Here is a 23,695-nt window from a genome sequence, read left to right as displayed (position 1 = left end):
TTATGGCGTCAGTGACCCCATGGCCTTGGCGGAGGTTTGCACTCTGAGTGCTTCAAGTTTATTTTGTAATTTGCTTTTTTTTTATTTTTTGTGTTTGTGTATTTATTCAATTATTATGTGATAAAGTACCTATGTTGCAGGGTTGGGGCTCTGTTGGAGCATGTTGGGGGGTGGGTGTATGTCTGCAAATGTGTATTTGAATGGTTGATTTTGATGCAGAAGATAAATAAAAAAGAATGTTGGAAAAAAATTTGCAACATGACACTATTAAAATAATGGGTTTTTTCCCTGTTAATTTGAATTTACTATTGTTTAACTATTGTTTTAGACTCTTAGACAGATAAGAATTGTCTACAAATACAGTAAAACACTGTAAATTAAGGCTTTGAAAAAAGATGTGATGTGTCTGTTTAAACCGCATTTTGAGGATATTTAAACATAAGGTGGCCATTTTGCAGAGATTTTATCTTCTAAATAGACAATTAATAGTTTATGTGTTCCATATATTTGCATTGTAATTATTAACATGCAAAAATAAAGAATGGATTAATTCTGCATTGTAATAATTATTAATTAGACAGATAGACAGATAACAATGACTATTTGTTAGTAGGTAATATACTTTTAAACATGACAGTAACAAAATTTAATCTATGTTTATGTAACTGTAACGTTACAGCAAGAATAACATGTTTGAATTTCAAACTGGAGGCGCTCGTTCTCGTCAAATCTCTATGAAGTGGACTGATTCTGTTCTCTCAGGCCAAGTGGTTCGTACACTTGGTTTCAGTGCGGAAGGTTCCCAGTTCAAGTCCCACCCCTGCTACATTTCTCCATGTAATGCAATGTTGCGTCAGGAAGGGCATATGGAGTAAGACTTCCTCATTGAATCTGCTACATATTTTATGCAAATCTATTTACATATTCATTGTAATTTTTACAGAATTCCCCTGACAACCACAGCTGCCAGAATTTTTCCGTTAAAAACAACATAATTTTTTTTTTTTCTTTAACAGTGTGCATGTACTGGTGTCGGATAAAGTCATGGAGTTCTGAATTGTCAAGGAGGCAAATTCCCTGACTTGACTTTGCAGACCATGCTTTCTGGAATTAGTGGATACCCTGATTAGAGCACTTGAGAAGCTGAGTGAGGAGCTGGAGTGTCCTTAAAAACTAAGATTCAATGGCTTCCTGGCCTTAGCCACTAGTTGCGTATCTATTTGTAGGGAAAGTGGCAAACGTGTTGATTCACTTATTTCAGCAGTGACATTTATGTCTCTGGGATCTAAGTCTTTGAGATCACGAGATGCCTGGGAAGAGCTTATTATATCATGAAGCTAAGAAACCCAGAGTTCTCTTTTAAAATTTGATGTCATAAGTGAATTAACAAGAGTGCCCTGAGAACACAATACGCTGGCAAATGCTGCTTTGGTACAAGTGCTTGCTACATTCCGATAACATTTCAAGGCATGTGATAGTTGATTTCAAAATGCAGACACCAAATCATATAAGTGGCAGTGTCTAGGTTTGTTTGTTGTGTCAATCTTGTACAGTATTACAATATGCGTATTATTAACCTATAACAAGGAATTGTACCACGTTTCCCAAAATTCCTACTAAAAATGTGAGAGGAGTTGATTTCAGAAAGGAGCCACTCACTCATGAAACTGACAGAGTGTTCATTTGTAATTCAAGGGCCGTAACTCTTGTAAAATGGGCTCAACTCGAACGATAAGATAAGAATCGTCTTACAAACCTATAACAAGAACTTGGACCAAGTTTTACAAAATTCTTCCCAAAAATGTGAGAGGACTTGATTTCAGAATGCAGGCACCCACTCATGAAACCAACGAAGTCTAGATTTGTTAATCAAGGGCCTCTGGTAAAATTGGCCCAACTCAAACAATATGATAATACGCGTATCACCAACATATAACAAGGACTTGTACCACATTTCATGAAATTCTTCCTAAAAAGTTGAGTTCATTGAGTTGATTACAGAATGCAGAAATCATAAACTGCCACAACATTGGCAATTTATGCCAATGTCTTCGGGAACTTCGGCCAGCAGGGGATAAAAAGTTCAATAGCTTAAGGGTTCACAAAATTTTCACAGAAGTGTAGCTGTCTACTATCTAATGATTATGTCTAGGACTGTTGCAAGGAATAATGTTATCACATGCATGATTGAAATTAGAAGCAGCTGTGGTTGTAGTTATGTGTTCCTTGAAATAAGATTGTCAGCTTCTTTCATTTGCAAAAGCCTCAGTCTAATGGCCACCAAGGTCCCTGCTGCTTGATGTCATCTACCTTTTGTCTGGTATAATATATGGTCCAGTCCATCTTTCATTAAAAAAAACAAACAAAAAGGAACCAGCAGAATAAAAAAGTTTCAGACAGAATATAATGTAATGCTGGTAGAGACTTACATTATGAAGTAAGGTAGATAGAAAAACTAACACTGGCACATGGAAATCATAAGAACATAGGATTTGTATGTATATATTCATTTCAGATTGAAGTCATATGGTGCTTCTCTAAAAGTAGGTTTGTAGCTTAACTTTTGCTTTAGATCTCATCTTTACCCAGCAGCAGGCACAGAGCAGGGGTCAAAAGTTAGAAAGGAAGAGAGTGGTATTCCCTTCATATGCTGTAGTAGAAAAATAACAGCCCATAGCTAGAGCAGATGTTCAGGCCATAATGTTACACACACCTTGGTTAAAAACTTTCAAACTCAAATTTCCTAAACTGCACGTTTTGTTTTATCACACAATATGTGAGGTAATTCAACTATCATGTCTACTTAATATCCAAATGAACTTTTTAAAAAAAATCCTAATTACAAGATAGATTTAATTCAGTTTTAGTCACTAAGTTAAATTTTCAGCATCTAAAAGGTTTACCTACGCCAAAGGTGAATACCTCTTTAAACTGCATGATAGATTCCAGAAAGTAATGGAATTATTTTTGAAAGCCTCTGACTGATGAATTGACAATATAAAGAATTAACTGTGGCTGCCTTATTATGTTTAAAAGAATGGATAAAGATCTAAACAATTAAGCCAAGGCATCCATCACATTTTGAATCTCCACAAGCCAGGTTCCTCCTTAGGAGCCACCCCAAAAAGCTCCAAGATATGACCTATAACCAGTGGTGGGCACACTTCCGATAATCCGATAACAGATAATTATCGAAGATAATGTTTTCATTATCGGAATATCTTTTTAGATAAATTTAAAAACCATCATCGGACTAATTATCTTCCGATGAATTACCGTCCGATAACCTTTAGACCGATAACGTACTAAACTAAGCTGAACAGAGAAAAACATTTTCAAAACTGTTAAAGCTGTTGAGACCTACCTGTTAAAAGTTTCCTAATAGAGATGTTGTTCTACCCTCTGCAAACAGAAACCACTCTGTCGTCTGTAAGCGAAGGAGAACTGGTGACCGAAAAAAGTAATTTCCTTTAACACCATACTAATAGAATCGCAATGTCACCAAGTCATCCAGAGGCATACATGTTTAACTTATGGTTCAAATTTTAACCACTCATTTTAGACAAGTTATTTAAAATTATTGTCATGTCTGAAGTTTATAAAGTGAAAATATCAGATATACGTTTTCGTTTTAAAGTAATGTGCTAATTTTTAAGGTTTTGTGAGCACATGCTGTGCCAGGCAGCAATGCATTATGGGTAGCATAAGGTAATCTCAGACTTTCACGACAGGACAAATGCATTTCAGACACTCTGTTCAGGGTCCACAGATAACAGCATTAAACTCTAGTGCCTAAAACTCTCGTGAATATATTCTCTGGGTTTATAGACGTTAGTGTATTTGCGTTTGTTAAATTCCACGCATCTTAAATGTAGCAGACACGGATTATCTGGAATTTTGTTTGACATTTTTTCAAGGCCGCTACTGCCATCTACTGGCCAGGAGTGTTCATGGCAGTATTAAACGTCTGGGTACATGGCTGCTGTCAAAGTGTTGGTATTGTCCATTGTCCAGGCGCTTTTTGTGTGCATATATTTGTTAACTTTGTATTCTAAAACTACGGTTAGAAGTAATTCCGACTCCTTATCGGTCCACACAAACGAGGTTGGCGCCATGTTTTTAGTTTTTGTGGAAGTGACGACAAGAGAATAAGGCTCCTGATTGGATAGAATTTTAATCAGTACCGCCACCCAAAGGTTTGGCAGACTAATTACAACACATTTATACGGTTCGATGTGGATGGATTTTTTTTTTTAAACGACGTAGTGTGGATGAAGTTTTTTCCCCAAACTGAAAGGGTAAGATATTCGGTTTTACAAATACCCGACAACGTGTGTACATGGCCTTATGTCTGTGAAAGGCACTATATAAATAAATTTACTTACTTACTTACTAATATTGAGTACACGTTTTACAACATCATAAAAGTTTTAAAACATGCAATTGCGATGACACTTCCAGGGCTCCGTAAAAATGCCTGTTTTTACAAATAAAAATGGAATATTTTACAAAAGCACATTTATCTTTAAACCAACACACGACACACGTCACATTAACGTGTTGGTTTACATAATGGATTACTGAACCAATCACTGTTTAGCACTTTTACCCAGAATGCTTTGCAGTCTGTGTTTGTTACAAAACCTCAGAATTAGTGCCTTATTCAACATTAAAAGATATATGTTATATTTTAACTTTGTACAAATGACAGAATTGACATTAATGGAGTTATTCTATCAGTATTTTCAAAAACCATAAATTAGTATGACTATTTTTCAAGACCTCCGCCTGACTGCAGTGTTGAAATTGATAGGGAGCTGGCCTTATGACTGCTCTCAGTGTGCCTCTGTTGTGGGAGCACTGTTGTAAACAAGAGCTTCCAGCAGGGGCAGAATGTTGAAAGAAAAATGATTATGATTAGTAAAGAGTTGATTTTGTGCGTGCTCAGGATTTGTCTGTGCTGTTTCCTGCAGGGGGCAGCATGGTCAGACATTCTTGGTTATTCTTTAGGTCTTTTGATGCTTTCAAAAGCGATCATGTTAAAAATCAAATTCAGCTCTTTAGTAACTGCAAATGTCACACAGACAACACTGGAATTTATCGGTTATCGATTATCTGTAACTTCCGATACATTTTTGGGTGGTTTATCGGTTTATCTTTATCAAAGATAACTTTTCAGTTATCTTATTATCTGTTATCGAAGTTAATTTTTTGGTTATCTGTGCCCACCACTGCCTATAACTGTACAATGTACAAATTCATGTGAAGCTTGGACCATGCAAATGAACAGCCAGGAATTAATGAAGTTTTTTATACAGGTCCTACAAAACCACAGGATTGCAAATAAGGAATTGATGAAGTTGGAAACATCAGCTTGAAATGTGACATCCTCCACTTTAAAGAAAGTGCTCCATCGCCATGACCTAGAAGGCTGTTAACCAACGAGGAAGCCATTAAACCAAATCTGGGAATAAACAGGCTCAGGCTTTGTTCTGGTGATCAACTGTATAAACTTGTGTTGTGCTTTTTGAATGTCCATTCTTAATTAATGGCTTCCTTCCGTCCATTTCTGATTAATGGCATGGCGGGGTGGTGGCCAGAAGACTCAAGAAAAAGGAAGAAAGTTTAATGGTTGCTCCCGTATACACTCTCTTTTGGTTGCTAATGAAGGCTAACAAGCTTGAGAAGCCTCATTTTTGTGAAATGGGGGATAATACATATTGCTAGTCACAAGAGAAAATGGCGGAGCCTGAGTCCCCATCACCAAAGAAACAAACATATGAATGGAAACAAAACTATGACAGCCACAATCCAACCTGCAATCTCCCCATTAGCTGACACTAACTCCTACACACTATACTATAGCTTTAAAGAAGCAGCCATCTCGGTGTATGTAAACCTTTGACCCACTGAAAGATGATATAGGGAATCACATCAGAAATACTAAATCTATTTTTAAGTATTTTTTTAGTGATTTTATGTTGTGACGAAGGCACATTCTAGTCGACCTGACATCTGTATTGTCTGGTAACATAAAATGTGTGACGTTAGTTAAAATAGAGTTTGATGAAGGTTTTTCTTCAAGTTGCATGTTAACGTAAGACCTCAAATGTAGATTGCTATATTTAGATTTTTTTTCACATCACAGCTGCTTATCCACTTTTTGTTTTAACAACAGCTTATTAGTATGTGCACACTAAATGTATTTATGCCTCAGTTTTTGTTAGAGTTGATCATCGTGAGCAGTAGAACACAAAGGGGTTGAACTGCGAGTTTATGGTGTCTGCAGGCAAATGGTTTTACTACCCATCAAACAATACTTTTAGCAACTTCTGATTTTAAAAGAAAACCAACAAAGTGCCCAGCATTCAAGCCCCAGAGACAAATGGAATGCTGCACGTTTACCACTTATGGGTGTGGGATGATGGAGTGGTTTAACAGAAACGCAAGCAGAATATCACAAGTCAGTCTTTTATAAGATGATTGTTTCCACAAGGATTTGGTCAATTGTGTAAAAGTCTTCTTCAATAAATGACTGTTTAAGCAGACAGATGAGCCTGGCATTTTATTCTCCCATCACTGTCAGACGCACACAAACCTTGACAGCATGAACAAACTGTCAACATCTTGCTTTTGGGTTCGTCTCACTCAGCTCACTATTGTCTGTTACTGTAACTGTGCTAGTTTTAGTTCTCTCTCACCCACTGGTCCTGGGGATCCCTTTGTTCCTGGTGCTCCAGATGGGCCCCTTGCCCCAGCCTCTCCCTGAGGCCCACTGGGACCTGGCAGTCCTCGCAATCCTGGCTTCCCTAAGAGGATGACACAGCCATGAGTAATAATGGAACCTTAGCTGGTTTGCATCAACTTAAATGCTTTTACTTTGAATAAAAGGCAAACACAGTAACAAGTTACCATCCCTGCCAGGAACCCCGTCTCTTCCCTTTTCTCCCTGTGGCCCTGTAACCAAAACAAAGAGGTGAGCTGTGTGCTGCTTGAAAACCTGGAAATCTATAACAAATTAGGTGAGATGATCTAAATTGTTTGGACCTTCCTCAGAGATCAACAAAGAAATTTTGTAGTGTCATACGGCACTTGTCACCACACACACACACACACACACACACACACACACACACTATGAGCACAATTTCTTTTATAATTGATGGAACATTTTTATTGCTAGCTATTCTGTGTGATTAAACTTTATTTTGGCTCAGCCAAAGGATTTGTGAACAGGTTAAAACATTTCAGATGTTAGTGGCAGCAGTCCTGTTGTGTGGGCCGCCAGAAGAGGAGGTACTGCTGGCCCACCACCAGAGGGCGCCCTGCCTGAAGTGCGGGCTTCAGGCACGAGAGGGCGCTGCCGCCACGGACACAGCCGGGAGTGACAGCTGTTACTCATTACTTCCTGACAGCTGTCACTCATTCTTCATCATCTCACTCCATAAAACCCAGACGTCATCTCCACCTCATCGCCGAGATATCGTACTTCATTGAAGGTAATATCCTCAGCCGTTTTGTGTTACAATATATCTGTATATTGTGAGTGTTTGCAGGAGTACCGGTTCCTCTTTCTGTGGAAGCTGAGTGAGTGCAGGACGGCACTCTGTTCCCCTGAGGAATCACTGCGGTACTCATCACATATTGAGTGAGAGGTGGAGGTGGCATTCCCACCGTTGTTGTTACTGGGTGTGCACACACCCACACTTGACTGTCTTTGTTCTCGCCAGCAGTACCAGATCCGACAGTCGGAGACGGTGATCACCTGGGAATTCGGGACTTGGCGGCTCCAGTATTCACCAGGTTCGGTGGTGGCGGAAATCGTGTGGTTCCGGCCCTTCTCAGGACAGACGTCTTCTATCCTCGAGCCTGCCCACACGTCACCTTTGTAATTTGACTGTAATCATATTCTGAGATTGTCTGTATATTCGTTGTGCACATTTCACAACATTAAATTGTTACTTTTTGGCTCATCTATTGACCGTTCATTTGCGCCCCCTGTTGTGGGTCCGTGTCACTACACTTTCACAACAGGATATCTCGGCCAGCGTCATGGACTCCGAGGGGCGTCACCCGGCTGTTGAACGACCAATGGGAGAGCAGGGAGCGCAGGCGTCTGCAGGAGGCGTGATTGGTGAGCTGCAGCACATTCTCACCGCCTTTACGGCTCGGTTGGATCAAATGACTGAGCAAAACATCCTCCTGAACCGCAGGGTGGAGGCTCTCTCCGCGCAGATGGCGGCGAGCGCTCAGGGCGCTGCTGCAGCTCGTCCTCCTGTCGACCCTGTGCTGGATATAAATATCCCAGTGGTGGTTCAACAACCCCTCCCACCATCCCCTGAAGCATACATAAGCCCTCCTGAGCTGTACGGAGGTTGTGTGGAGACGTGCGCGGACTTTCTTATGCAGTGTTTGCTCGTCTTCGCACAACGTCCCGTCATGTACGCGTCAGATGCTAGTAAAATAGCTTATGTGATTGCTCTGCTTCGGGGTAAGGCACGCGCCTGGGCTACGGCGCTCTGGGAACAGAACTCACGGTTGTTATCAGCATACACTGGGTTTGTGGGGGAGTTCAGAACAGTGTTTGATCACCCTAACAGAGGAGAGACCGCTTCAACTGTGCTGCTGTCAATGAGACAGGGACGCGAGAGCGCAGCCGCTTATGCAGTCAACTTCCGCATCGCGGCTGAGAGGTCCGGCTGGAATGACGTTGCGCTCCGCGCCGCCTTCATAAACGGACTGTCGTTGGTTCTGAAGGAGCAGCTGGTAGCTAAGGAGGAACCGCGGGATTTAGATGGGCTTATCGATCTCGTTATACGGTTAGACAATCGGTTGGAGGAACGCCGTCGGGAGCGAGGCGAAGGACGTGACCGGATACGCGCCGCCCCTCTCCCTTCCGGGTTCGAAAAGGGGCCGCCCTCCCCACGCTCCACAGCCGCAGCGCTTTGTGGGGCAACAGCTCCCCCTGCTGACGTTGTTAGGGAAACGCACAGGGCCAAAAGGAGGAGGCTGATCCACGGGGAGTGTTTTCTCTGCAGCTCAAAGGAGCACATACAGAAAAACTGCCCCAAACGGCCAAAACGACAACACTCGCCCTTAGAGACTGGGCTAAGGGGGTGTCAAAACATTCAAGTGAGACACACACAGATTGCCACACGACTCCCAGTCACAATCCTGAGCGGGGATTTAACCCTTCAAGCCCCAGCACTGGTGGACACGGGGTCAGAAGGGAATCTGCTAGACATTAGATGGGCAAGGGAGGTAGGGCTCCCTCTGGTGGCGCTTCCTTCGCCATTGCAGGTGCGGGCACTAGATGGCACCCTCCTCCCTTTACTCACACACAAGACACAACCAGTAACTCTGGTGGTGTCTGGAAACCATCGGGAGGAGATTGAGTTTTTTGTAACTCCTTCTACCTCCTGCGTGATTTTGGGCATCCCATGGATGTTGAAGCACAATCCCCGGATTGATTGGCCATCTGGGGTGGTGGTTCAGTGGAGCGAAACCTGCCATCGGGTGTGTTTAGGATCCTCGGTTCCTCCCGGTTTACAGGCTAAGGAGGAGGTCAAAGTCCCTCCCAATCTGACGGCAGTGCCGGTTGAGTACCACGATCTTGCTGACGTCTTCAGCAAGGATCTGGCACTCACCCTTCCCCCGCACCGTCCGTACGATTGTGCCATTGATTTGGTTCCAGGCACTGAGTTCCCGTCCAGCAGGCTGTACAACCTCTCACGACCTGAGCGCGAATCAATGGAGACCTACATCCAGAACTCCACCTCCCCGATGGGGGCAGGTTTCTTCTTTGTGGGCAAGAAAGATGGCGGACTCCGTCCATGCATTGATTACAGGGGGCTGAATGAGATTACGGTTCGCAATCGATACCCGTTGCCATTGTTGGATTCCGTGTTCACCCCCCTGCATGGAGCCAAAATCTTTACTAAGCTGGATCTTAGAAATGCGTATCACCTGGTTCGGATCTGGAAGGGAGATGAATGGAAGACGGCATTTAACACCCCGTTAGGTCACTTTGAGTACCTGGTCATGCCGTTCGGCCTCACCAACGCCCCCACGACGTTCCAAGCCTTGGTTAACGACGTCTTGCGGGACTTCCTGCACCGATTCATCTTCGTATATCTGGACGATATTCTCATCTTTTCTCCGGATCCTGAGACCCATGTCCAGCATGTACGTCAGGTCCTGCAGCGGTTGTTAGAGAACCGACTGTTTGTGAAGGGCGAGAAGTGCGAGTTTCACCGCACGTCTTTGTCCTTCCTGGGGTTTATCATCTCCTCTAACTCCGTTGCCCCTGATCCGGCCAAGGTTGCGGCGGTGAGAGATTGGCCCCAACCAACAAGCCGTAGGAAGCTGCAACAGTTCCTCGGCTTCACTAATTTCTATAGGAGGTTCATTAAGGGCTACAGTCAGGTAGTTAGCCCCCTGACAGCCCTGACCTCTCCAAAAGTCCCCTTCACCTGGTCGGATCGGTGCGAAGCCGCGTTCAAGGAGTTGAAACGACGGTTCTCTACTGCGCCAGTTTTGGTGCAGCCCGACCCTAGCCGCCAGTTCATGGTTGAAGTGGATGCCTCTGACTCAGGGATAGGAGCCGTGCTGTCCCAGAGCGGAGAGACTGATAAGGTTCTTCACCCATGTGCCTACTTTTCACGCAGGTTGACCCCGGCTGAACGGAACTAACGGAACTACTCAGTCACAGTCAGTCAGAGCTGCGTGTCGTCAGAGCGAGCTGCAAAAAGTTTGTACCTGAGTTTTCAGAGGTGGTGTTTGTAGTTGCCATCTGCCACGCCGGTGTTTGCCAACCCGGACAGTGGGAATACCACCTCAACCGGCAACTTAGCCCCGCGACTGGACAGCAACAACGTCCGAGGCCTGCCCAACGTGGTGAATTCACTGAGGCCGCGCGCTGCGTCATTAGAGCCGCGCGTCACGAGTGCCGCTTCCCCGAGGCCTCGTGCAGCCACCGCGGATCCATCAGCGCAGAAACACCGAGGCCGCGAGGCACCAGCGCAGTGCAGATCCATCCCGGTGACAAACAACGCAGGCTGTTAACATCAGCGATTGACAAGCTGCTCATAAGCCGACCATGGGGCCTAAGAAGGTTCTGACAGCGGAGGAAGGTGACGATATAAAAAAATCTCTGGACTTTCTATCAGAGGACATTTCTGTTGTGAAGCAGCAACAGAAATCAATCATGGATCTGGTGGAGGAGGTGAAGGCATTACGGCTCCAGAACGCCGAGAAAGACCGGCATCTGGTGCAGCTGGAAAATAGAGTGGCTGAATTGGAGCAGTACACCAGAATTAACGACGTCATCATCACAGGTCTTCACATCAAACCACGGTCCTACACACGGGCGGTAACAGATGAGAGCGGAGGGGAGCCCAGTGAACAGGAGGTCAGCTCTGTGGAAAAACAGGTTGCTGATTTCCTCCTATCTAAAGGTATAGAAATGGATTTAAATAACATTGAAGCGTGCCACCCTCTGCCCCGGAGAAATGACGGTGATAAACGAACCGTCATCATGAGATTCATCAACAGAAACACAAAACAGCACTGTTAAAACAAGGAAGAAAACTGAAAGGGACAAACGTATTCATCAATGAACATCTCACCAAACGGAATGCCGACATCGCCAGGAAAGCACGCTTCTTAAAGAAACAGGGAAAAATCCAGCACACATGGACTTCAAACTGTAAAATATTCATCAAACTGAACGGATCACCAGAACAAGCAAAAGTCATGGCAATAAGGAACATCGAGGAGCTGGACAAATATGAACAATAGGTATGAGGACTCAAACACATCACAGCACCATGATGCAGACTGGAGCAACCCACTCATCCACATCATCTACACCCGGAGACAAGAGAGACATAATGACTAAGGATAATGATCTGTTTATTTCTGCCCAGGAGCTCTGTCTAGATACATTTAATTATAATAACTCTGCTAACCACCCCTTCGAATCTGAAAATGATCCTGATACCTTTTTCAGTGAGAATATTGTGAGACAGTGCAAATATTTTACAGAAGAACAATTCAAAAATTATAAAATCAATGATGAAAATTTTTCAATTATACATTTCAACAGCAGAAGTCTTTCTCGTAATCTGTCCACTATTAATGATTGTTTGAAAACATCCAAAAAACGTTTTTCAGTTATTGCAATTTCAGAAACATGGTTAAATGAGGATAATAAAGATCTGGTATATCTTGATGGTTATGAATTGTTCCTGGTTAATAGGCAGATGAGAAGGGGCGGAGGCGTTGCATTGTTTGTAAGGTCAGATTATAACTGTAAACTCATTAACAACATGTCATTTACAGTGGACAACATCATGGAATGTGTTACCATAGAAATGACATCTATAAACTCCAAAAACATAGTTGTTAGTTGCATTTACAGAGCTCCTGGGACAAATATTGACACCTTTGAAGACATTATCTTAGGAATGTACAACAAAATCAACAGAAATAAGCATTTATTTGTCTGTGGAGATTTCAATATAGATTTTTTAAACCCTCACAATCATCCACAAATTACCTCATTTATAAACACCTTGTACTGTTTAGGACTGTTTCCAACCATCATTCATCCTAGCAGAATAACTATGGACTCAACAACTCTCATTGACTATATTTTAACTAACGTTATATCCGGTAATCTTAGTGGGGGACTACTGGTCAGTGATATCAGTGATCACTTGCCAGTTTTCTCAGTCTTTGCATTGGAGGGTTGTTGTATGTATCGAAGCAATATCAAATTCATGAGTAGAAAAGTAACACCTGAAACAATTGATAATTTAAGGGAGGATTTATCAAGTCAGAATTGGTCAGATGTTTTTGTTGATGATGTTGACAGGTCATATGATGCTTTCATTTCCATTTTTTCCAGTTTGTATAATAAACACTGTCCATTTGTTGACAAAATATATAGAAATCAATATAGGCAACAAACCGATGGATAACTAAGGGACTTCAGAGGGCATGTAAAAAGAAAAACGTACTATACGAGGTCTATTCAGAAAAGTATCCAACTTATTATTTTTTCAAAAACCATATGGATTTGAATCACGTGTGATTACATCAGACATGCTTGAACCCTCGTGGGCATGCAAGAGTTTTTTTCACGCCTGTCGGTTACGTCATTCGCCTGTGGGCAGTCTTTGAGTGAGGAGTCGTCCACCCGCTCGTCGATTTTTTTCAATTGTTTAGGAATGGCTCAGACTGTTGCTTTGTTGATAAAAATTTTTTCAAAACTGTAAGGCACAACAGAGTGGACACCATTCAATAAATTCAGCTGGTTTTCGGTAAAAATTTAACGGCTGATGAGAGATTTTGGTCTGGTAGTGTCGCTTTAAGGACGGTCACGGGCGCCTGACGGCGATCTGCGCTTCGAGGCGGCAGCGTCTCGCCGTTTTCAAGTTGAAACTTCCACATTTCAGGCTCTGTTGACGCAGTAAGTCGTCAGAGAACAGAGAACTTTCAGAAGAAGTCGGCATGAGGAGTTTATTTCGGACATTCCATTGTTAACGGTCATTTTGTAATGAAAGAACGTGCGGGCAGAGTCGCATGTCGGGCTGGACCCGACCGCGGGGGGGGTCGCGTCAGGAAAAACACCTCCGTTGGAAATCTTAACGGGCAAGTTGGAACATGCCCAAGCTGTTAAACAATTCTCAGTTACTCACTTGTTGAAAGCCATTAAAAGCCGCCTGAATTCTACAAATGGTTTTCAACACGGAGGTGTTTTTCCTGTCGCGGCGCACACAGATTTGCCGAGTCGTCACGGAAACGACTCGGCGAATTTGCGCGTACGTCTTTCATTAAAAAAATGTCCTTAAACAGTGGAATGTCCGCATAAAGTCCTCATGCCGGCCTCTTCTGAATCTTCTCTGTTCTCTCACGATGTCCTGGGTGAATTAAGCCTTAAATTAGGATGTTATCAGCTCGAAACAGGCCGACGACGGCGCCTGGAAGCGCTGCAGGACGTCCCGCTCCGTGGGAAGTCCTTACACCGACAGAAACACCCCATAATCTCTCATCAGCCGTTAAACTTTTCACAGAAAACCAGCTTAATTTCTCGAATAGTATCCACTCGGATATTCCTCACAGGTCGAGAAAAAATTTTGATAAAGCAACGCGCGCCGTCTCGAGCAGCGTGTGAAACAAGGAATTCAGCCGAGAGGGCGGGACCACATCTCACTCAGGCCTGCCCACAGGGAAATGACGTCACCGACAACGCGTGAAAAAACTCACGCATGCGCACGAGGGTTCAAGCATGATTGGTGTAATCGCATGTCATTCAAATCCGTATAGTTAAAAAAAAAAATAAAAGGGTCGGTTTATTATCTAAGAGACCTCGTATAAACAATTCATAAAACTACGAACTAAGGAAGCTGAAAGTAAGTATAAAACATATAAGAATAAGTTAATCAATATCATGAGACTCAGTAAAAAAACATATTATAATGAGTTACTTGTCAAAAATAGAAATAACATCAAAAACACATGGAACATATTAAATGAATAGTAAAAAAGAATAGAGTAACTAGAGATTATCCTTCATTTTTTCAGAGTAACAACTACATCACGATTGATAACGACGAGCTCTATTGCTGAACACTTTAATGAATACTTCGTTAATGTGGGTAAAAATCTTGCCAGTAAGATTGACTCATCAACTAATAACTTCTGGGTAAATAATTCAACGTTTAACAAATCTGTTTCAATGTTCATTGGTGGTACTCATGAAAGGGAAATACTTGATCTGGTTCATGGTTCAAAAAGTAAGAAATCGACTGATTTTAATAATTTGGATATGGCTTTATTAAAAAAAGTTATTGATTGTATAGTAAAACCGTTCAATTATATTTGCAATATGTCACTAGTACTGGTAAATTTCCTTCTCAAATGAAAATAGCCAAAGTAATTCCTCTGTTTAAAACTGGTGACAAACACACATTTTCTAATTATAGACCTATATCACTCCTGCCACAATTTTCCAAAATTTTGGAAAAAATATTTGCTAAAAGATTAAATGATTATTTACTGAAGCATAACATAATTTGTGAAGAACAATATGGATTCAGAAGGTCTCGAACTACATCACATGCTTTGATGGACTTTGTGGAAAGTATTGCAACTGCAATTGATAATAAACAATACACAATAGGTGTTTTTTTTTATTTACAGAAAGCGTTTGACACAATTAACCATGGAATACTATTAAGTAAACTGCAGAAATATGGAATCAGAGGTCTGGCATATGAATGGATAGCTAGTTATTTACAAGGCAGATTTCAGTATGTTCAATTCAATAATACAAATTCTGAACTCAGGGATGTCACATGTGGGGTGCTGCAGGGCTCAGTGCTGGGTCCTTTGTTGTTTATAATCTATATAAATGATATAAGTTGGGTGTCGAGTTCACTGAGATGTGTCCTTTTTGCAGGATGATACAACTGTGTTCTGTAGCGGTGAAAATCTTGAACAGCTTCTGGACATAGTGGAGAAAGAACTGGAAAAATTTAAGGTTTGGTTTGACGCTAATAAGTTGTCACTCAACCTTGGGAAAACTAAATGTATTATATTTGGAAATAAACAGGCACCAAAATGTAAAAATTTAACTATAAACAATAAGGAAATTGAGTTAGTAACAGAGAATAAATTTTTAGGTGTTATAATTGATAATAAACTTAGCTGGAAACCACATATAAATTATGTGAAATCAAAATTGTCAAAAACTATAGCCATTTTGTATAAAGCCAAAGACCTACTGCCGCAAGAAGGGTTACTTACTTTATATCATTCTCTGATGGTACCATATATGACATATTGTGTTGAGTCATGGGGAAACACTTACAAATCAAATACCAATCCAATATTCCTTTTGCAAAAACGAGCCATACGAATCATCTGCAATAAACAATATCATGAACCAACTCATTCTCTATTTGTGTCTTTAAATTTATTAAAATTCATTGATTTGGTCGATTACATTACAATTCAAACTTTATTTCGAGCGAAAAACCAAGCCTTACCGAGACATGTCCAGAGTCTGTTCCGATTGAGGGAATCCAGATATAGTTTAAGAGGTTGTGCAATTTTTATGAAACCACCAGTAAGAACAAATGTAAAGGGTTTTTGTGTGTCTGTGGTTGGGGTGAGGAAATGGAACAAATGTTCAACAGAGGTTAGAATGAGTAGTACCTTAGTGAGATTTAAGAAACTACTCAAAAAGAACATTATGTCTAAGTATCATAAAGAAGCAAATATAATTTGATTTATATGGAATGTTCAATTTATAAGTGGGACTTATTGTATATTTGAATGTGTGGGTATGTATATGCGTATGTAGATATATAGATATGGGTAGGTGTATATGTATATAAGTGACTGTGTATATGTATGTATATATTTATGTTTGTAAAGTATATACGTATGTATATAGGTATATGTGGCACAGCCCAAGCAGAGGGTCACCCCCAAGAGCCTGGTCTGCTTGAGGTTTCTTCGTTATAGGGAGTTTTTCCTCACCACAGTTGCCTAGTGCTTGCTCTGGGGGTTGGTAAGGTTAGTCCTTACTGGCGTAAAGTGCCTTGATTTGACTTTCTTATGATCTGGTAGTATATAAATATAATTATAAGTGAATAGTATATTGATGTGTATGTCTGTGTGTCGACATGTAGTAGTGAATTTATATTTATGTAAATATGACTGATTAGAATTGTTGGACTTGTACTAGCAGGGGTGGGCGCTAATAAGCTTTGCTTCAGCCCACACCCTTTCGGACTCACTGTTTGTTTGTGGAATTGTTCATTTTTTTTCTATTTGAATATTTTGTGTGCCGAATTAAAAAACTTTGTCACTTTGTCACTTTGAAAAACTTTGTCACTTTGAACTATGACGTCGGCAATCGAGAACTCCTTGCGGTGAAAGAGGCTCTTGAGGAGTGGAGACACCTGTTGGAGGGAGCGTCTGTGCCGTTCACGGTTTTCACTGACCATCGGAACCTGGAGTATATCAGGACCGCCAAGCGGCTGAACCCCAGGCAAGCCCGCTGGTCACTGTTCTTCGGGCGTTTTGACTTCCGGATCACCTATCGCCCCGGGACCAAGAACCAGAGGTCGGATGCCTTGTCCCGGGTACACGAAGAGGAGGTCAAAACTGCACTGTCGGATCCACCGAAAGCCCATCCTGCCGGAGTCCACTATCGTGGCCACCCTCACCTGGGACGTGGAGAAGACCGTCCGGGAGGCCCTGGCACGGAGCCCGGACCCAGGAACAGGTCCAAAGAACCGTTTATACATCCCACCAGAGGCCAGAGCTGCAGTCTTGGACTTCTGTCACGGTTCCAAGCTCTCCTGTCATCCAGGGGTGCGAAGGACCGTGGCAGTTGTCCGGCAGCGCTTCTGGTGGGCGTCTATGGAGGCCGGCGTCCGGGAGTATATCCAGGCCTGCACCACCTGTGCCAGGGGCAAGGCAGACCATAAAAGGTCCCAAGGACTTCTCCAGCCATTACCGGTGCCTCATCGCCCCTGGTCCCACATCGGCCTGGATTTCGTCACGGGCCTCCCGCCGTCCCAGGGCAACACCACCATCTTCACGATAGTGGACCGATTCTCCAAGGCGGCCCACTTCGTGGCCCTCCCGAAGCTCCCAACAGCCCAGGAGACAGCAGACCTCCTGGTCCACCACGTCGTCCGTCTGCATGGGATACCCACCGACATCATCTCTGACCGTGGTCCCCAGTTCTCCTCACACGTCTGGAGGAGCTTCTGCAGGGAACTGGGGGCCACCGTGAGCCTCTCGTCCGGGTACCATCCACAGACGAACGGACAGGCAGAGCGGGCCAACCAGGAGCTGGAACAGACCCTCCGCTGCGTAACATCCGCGCACCCGACGGCCTGGAGTAACCATCTGGCCTGGATCGAGTATGCGCATAACAGCCAGGTGTCTTCTGCCACCGGCCTCTCCCCATTTGAGGTGTGTTTGGGGTACCAGCCCCCATTATTTCCCGTGGTGGAGGGAGAGGTCGGTGTGCCCTCAGTCCGGGCCCATCTTCGGAGGTGCCGTCGGGTGTGGCGCACCACCCGTTCTGCCTTGTTGAAAGCCCGGACGAGGGCCAAGACCCATGCAGACAGACGGCGGACCCCGGCCCCTGCATACCAGCCCGGGCAGGAGGTGTGGTTGTCAACGAAGGACATCCCCCTGCAAGTACAGTCTCCAAAATTGATGGACAGGTTCATTGGCCCCTTCCGTATCCTCAAAGTCCTGCCGTGGTGAAGCTCCAGCTCCCAGCTTCACTGCGGATCCACCCGGTCTTCCATGTTTACAGGATCAAACCTCACCACACCTCACCCCTCTGTGCTCCCGGTCCGGCGCCGCCTCCTGCCCGGATCATTGACGGGGAGCCGGCTTGGACAGTGCGCCGGCTCCTGGACGTCCGTCGAATGGGCCGGGGGTTCCAATATCTGGTGAACTGGGAAGGGTATGGACCCGAAGAACGCTCCTGGGTGAAGAGGAGCTTCATCCTGGATCCGGCCCTCCTGGCCGACTTCTACCGCCGACACCCCGACAAACCTGGTCGGGCGCCAGGAGGCACCCGTTGAGGGGGGGGGGTCCTGTTGTGTGGGCCGCCAGAAGAGGAGATACTGCTGGCCCACCACCAGAGGGCGCCCGGCCTGAAGTGCGGGCTTCAGGCACGAGAGGGCGCTGCCGCCACGGACACAGCTGGGAGTGACAGCTGTTACTCATTACTTCCTGACAGCTGTCACTCATTCATCATCTCACTCCATAAAACCCAGACGTCATCTCCACCTCATCGCCGAGATATCGTACTTCATTGAAGGTAATATCCTCAGCCATTTTGTGTTACAATATATCTATATATTGTGAGTGTTTGCAGGAGTACCGGTTCCTCTTTCTGTGGAAGCTGAGTGAGTGCAGGACGGCACTCTGTTCCCCTGAGGAATCATTGCGGTACTCATCACATACTGAGTGAGAGGTGGAGGTGGCATTCCCACCGTTGTTGTTACTGGGTGTGCACACACCCACACTTGACTGTCTTTGTTCTCGCCAGCAGTACCAGATCCGACAGTCGGAGATGGTGATCACCTGGGAATTCGGGACTTGGCGGCTCCAGTATTCACCAGGTTCGGTGGTGGCGGAAATCGTGTGGTTCCGGCCCTTCTCAGGACAGACGTCTTCTATCCTCGAGCCTGCCCACACGTCACCTTTGTAATTTGACTGTAATCATATTCTGAGATTGTCTGTATATTCGTTGTGCACATTTCACAACATTAAATTGTTACTTTTTGGCTCATCTATTGACCGTTCATTTGCGCCCCCTGTTGTGGGTCCGTGTCACTACACTTTCACAACAAGTCCTGTGCTACTGTAAGTGACAAGTTAAACACTGACTGTGCATGAGAGTGATTTCAGGAAGCCTCTACTAGCTAATTATGAAGCACTAACATGGCTAACTAATTTCCTTGATTACACCCCACAAAGTGAAAATATTTGGGAAAAATAGCAAGAATAAACAACATAATTATGAGCATGTTATTCTGAGAAGGTAAGAACTTTAATGCTGCATTTACTGCTGTAAGAGGCAGAAAGTAAACCAAATGTTCCATTGTTTTAATGAGAAGATGAAGTCAAACGTGTGCCACCTATGGCTGTGAGCAAGTCAATCACGCACTGCGATGGCATTTGCTACCAAAGTTAAAACTTTCAAGTGTTACTGCCTGCAATAGCAAAAAGGACAAATCAGAAGTTGTTTTATCTTTAATGAGGAGAAAAGATGGACAACAAAAATGGATTATTTAAGTGCATAGAGTCACTCGGTTTTAATCAGAAAAATGTGAATAATTTCTGTGATTTACAGAGAGGAATTCATCTATAACTTCACTGAAAGTTTACTTTTGAAGGTACAGAGTCAGGCCTTCCTGTTTAAATATAATGCTATGCAAAACATTGAAGCTCTAATGAATATTTAAATTAAGTCAATTATTATCCGTGTCATTAACATTGAAAAATGACCGCACCTCCCTTTCTCGCCTACAGTCTGCTGCTATGATGATGATTTTTCTCCCACCAACATATCAACACAGCACTAGTCTGGGTTGAGCAATGACAGCTCCAGAAGCCCCCACCCCAGTGGGAGCATGATTATAAAGGAGCAGGGCAACAGAATTGGTAGTAAATGTGTAAATATGAGTATTAAAATAAATCTAAAGCACTTAATACATGCATGGTGAACTTGGTAATTTTTAAATCTGCTCCTCAATTTGAGATGTTTTAGGTTTCAGCTTTTCAATTGGGACAAATATTATTTTAATTGGTCCAGTATGCAGTTAGAACAGCAACACAGTCATGGGCTAAATGGGGACACAATGTAATAGTACGGGGCAAGCTAAAACTCTCAAAGTAAACCACTTCTTGTCACCATGATTTTAGTACAAATGCCATTAGAAGTGTCTGATAGTATGGAGAAGATGGTTAAGGATGTACAAGTGTGTCTATTTACCACAATAAATGTCAAGAAAGCTTTTAAAATAGAACCCAACAATCAATATCATGTTACATTGCTGAGTATCAAATTTATAAGAATGTCTTCCTTTATTCAGAAACTCACATGACTGTGGCAGGACTGTCCCTTGACTAACGTGCATATGAAGCGCAATTCACATTGACACTGACAGCTCCACTGAGGTGGCCATGGGAGCTGGCCATGGTGCTGAACCATGGTACTTTTCCCCAAAGAGGATGGAGGGTGTGTACTTCTGCAAAACATGTGCGCTACTACCATGGTCATATGAAGACATGCTATACAACACACAGCACACACAGACTCCCTGACGTTTTTCCCACGATGCACCCCAACATATTTATGTCTTGAGGTGTGTCATACTTACAGTAGGTCAGAAGTTAAAAAGTGCACCACAAATAGTACAAGTTCATGACAGAAAATACTGCGCTACCTAAGAGAGCAGGTTATAAAATGGACAGAAATAGCATTGTTCATTTTGGGTGAACTCACTATGTATTCTGGACTGCGCCAAGAATGTTATGCCTACAAATCCAATTTGTTTGACAAGATGCTCTGGGTTGTGGTCGGAGCAGGCCTGCTGGAGTGGGTCAGGCCCAACTTGCAAAGGTTTCCTGTGGTGTGGTCCATTTGGACTGTGCGCAAGACCAAATGGGAAAAAGATAAAATCCAGATGCGTTCTGCTTTCTGTGGAGTGAATGCTTACTCGCTGCTGATTAAACAGATGTTTTATATTAAGCTTCCAAATTTATAGATTTCCAAAAGGAGTGTTTCTGTAGCATGGCAGCATGGACACGTGAAGTATAGTAAATGGATTGCATTCATATAGCATTTTATGGTCAAAGTGCTTTACAGTGATGACTCACATTAACCGATACACACATACACACACACATCAATGTCAAGGTGCTGCCATGCAAGTGACTCACTACACACCAGGAGCAACTTTGGGATTTAGGACCTTGCCCAAAGGCTCTGACTGATTTTCCAGTCTGATGGTGATTTGGACAGAGGATCCTCTCGTCACAAGCTTTACCGCTTTAGCCACTTAACCATCACTTCCTCCGTGAGCGCACATAACACAAGACCATATATATATATATATATATAATATTATTATTACTCCTTGGACAATACAGTCTTCATTTCATTCAACAACATTAGGTTAAAAAACGGTCTGGTTTTTCACAGAATTCATGAAGGTGAATCGTGGTCAGCATGCAAAAGCTGCAAAATGTTTCCTCTTCTGCTTTCGTGAAAATCTTACTGTATGTGCAGTATGACTGATTCATCAGTTCCTTATTTGATAAATTCTTTGGGTGAGATATGCTTTACATGGGGAGGTGGGGTGAAGCAATTACAAATTATCCTCACTATTTTGCTGCTTTTGAATGCACTATATGGAGTGCAGTCTCCGCCTTTTACCTTCTGTAGAGTGATCCACAGGAACTGCCTCAGTTTCTATTAATATTACGAGTGTCTGTGTAAATGAGGTTTTCTGCTGTTTATATCCTGGCATGTAGGTGCATAAAAGACACATTTGGAACACTTTGTTTTTGGCTCACTTACATTGCTGCGCACAAATAGTCCATGGCTCGAATTGCAGATATACAATTTTTTTTGTATGTATGATGCTCTTCACATGGACCACTTTCCAAATATCAGCACTGGAGCTGCTCTTTCTTTTCATGCACTCCTCCTCAGAATCAGTGTTTTCCACTCCAACCACATCGTGCCATTTTAAACCAGTCACCAAATTTTACAGTTGTGGGAGTTGCAGCCTGTATTTCCAACATGTTCAGGATATGCTCTGTGACTGATTTTCAGCCCTCGGCACAGTGCTGACATCCATTTTTTTTTTAGTGATAGTTGAGAAAATGTGGTGTGCACACCTGTGACATTTTGTCTTGAACCTGTGGCGAGGTGGTCTAAAATTAAGGCCGAGTTAAAAAATTCTACAGTTCCCCTTTTCAGCACACATACAAAACACAACAGATAGGAGTAACAACAGCAATTGTTTATAAACTACTGTTGAACTCTTCTGGCAGGCTAAATTAAAATTTGTGAAAAGGTACAAGCAGAGCAAAAGATAAAGTCCACAGCTAACATCAAATGATAGTCAGGACAGAGGCTGCTCTCCTTTTGCTGTATTTTTGAACTGTCATCCTCCACTTTTTAATTCCTGGATGAAGTTATTGTTACAAGATAATCCATTTTAGCATGCCAAGTAAATACATATTGCATTATTACTATTTGAGTGCTGTAAAGGTACTCAACAAATGAACAATATCTAATGGGTGTTATAAAAGCCAAAGGTACTATAGAAAAGTATTAGTAGCAGAATGGCAGTGGTGGTAAACTGAGGCTGACAATATCAGATTTTGAATGGAAAGTGTCAACTTTCTGGTAGGGTTATAATGGGACTACTGAAATTCTTGGTTGGGTGGCTCTTTGGCAGCTCGAAGATGGCTTGGCCAAGAGCCAGCTGTTGCTCTTACAGCAGTGTGTTGGAAATTACCTGGTGTCCATAAAATTTAATCAGAGTATTTTCCTAGGATCATGACTATTCTCAGAAAAATTACACAACAATCTCATTTTACAGTTTGAGATAGAGCATCTTATACGAAATATGACATTTTGGATTAAAATGACACGAGTGGAAAGCTCATAAAGAGTTTAATATGGAAAAGATTCATCCTCTGAGGAAAACAAACGCATTTGGTAAATTTGATAAATATTCATTTATATTTCTTGTATCCAAATGAAAGAAACATATGGTTAGAACCTCTGGGAACAACAACTCGCACTCACTCACTCATCTTCAGCCACTTATTCGGGATCGGGTCACGAGTAGAGAACAACAACTCATACCAAATTACCAATTCAGCAATAGTGGCATTAAATGACAAAACAGTATCATTATCTCAGATTTCAGATATGAGAGCAACTAACAGCTTACAGTTACTGCAGCGCTCTTTAACCAGCACTCACTCATTATTCACATGCTGTGCAGCATTTGGCAGTGGTGCATTTTAAAGAGAGCTGAATAGAAATTGAATCACTTTTGGAAGTTTTTTTTTTTTTTTTTTGACAGTGCAGCAGGGTCAGTGTTTTCAACTATGGCCAGTG

General features: G+C 42.8%; 1 protein-coding gene across 3 annotated transcripts in view; it reads right to left on the bottom strand.

The window, feature by feature from the left end:
• The window catches only part of emid1 (EMI domain containing 1), a 328,184-nt gene that overhangs the window by 43,615 nt on the left and 260,874 nt on the right, over positions 1-23,695 (bottom strand). For all 3 annotated transcript variants that reach the window (XM_034170293.1, XM_034170296.1, XM_034170294.1), the window contains exons 7-8: positions 6,913-6,957; positions 6,702-6,809 (exon numbers count right to left, since the gene is read on the bottom strand). In XM_034170293.1, the coding sequence (XP_034026184.1) occupies positions 6,702-6,809; positions 6,913-6,957 (153 nt within the window). The remainder of the gene's footprint in view (positions 1-6,701; positions 6,810-6,912; positions 6,958-23,695) is intronic.

This window comes from Thalassophryne amazonica, chromosome 5 (assembly GCF_902500255.1).
Source record: "Thalassophryne amazonica chromosome 5, fThaAma1.1, whole genome shotgun sequence".
In the NCBI taxonomy this organism is placed as follows: domain Eukaryota; kingdom Metazoa; phylum Chordata; class Actinopteri; order Batrachoidiformes; family Batrachoididae; genus Thalassophryne; species Thalassophryne amazonica.
Note: the sequence above shows the minus strand (reverse complement) of the source record. Positions and strands in the feature narration are given on the sequence as shown.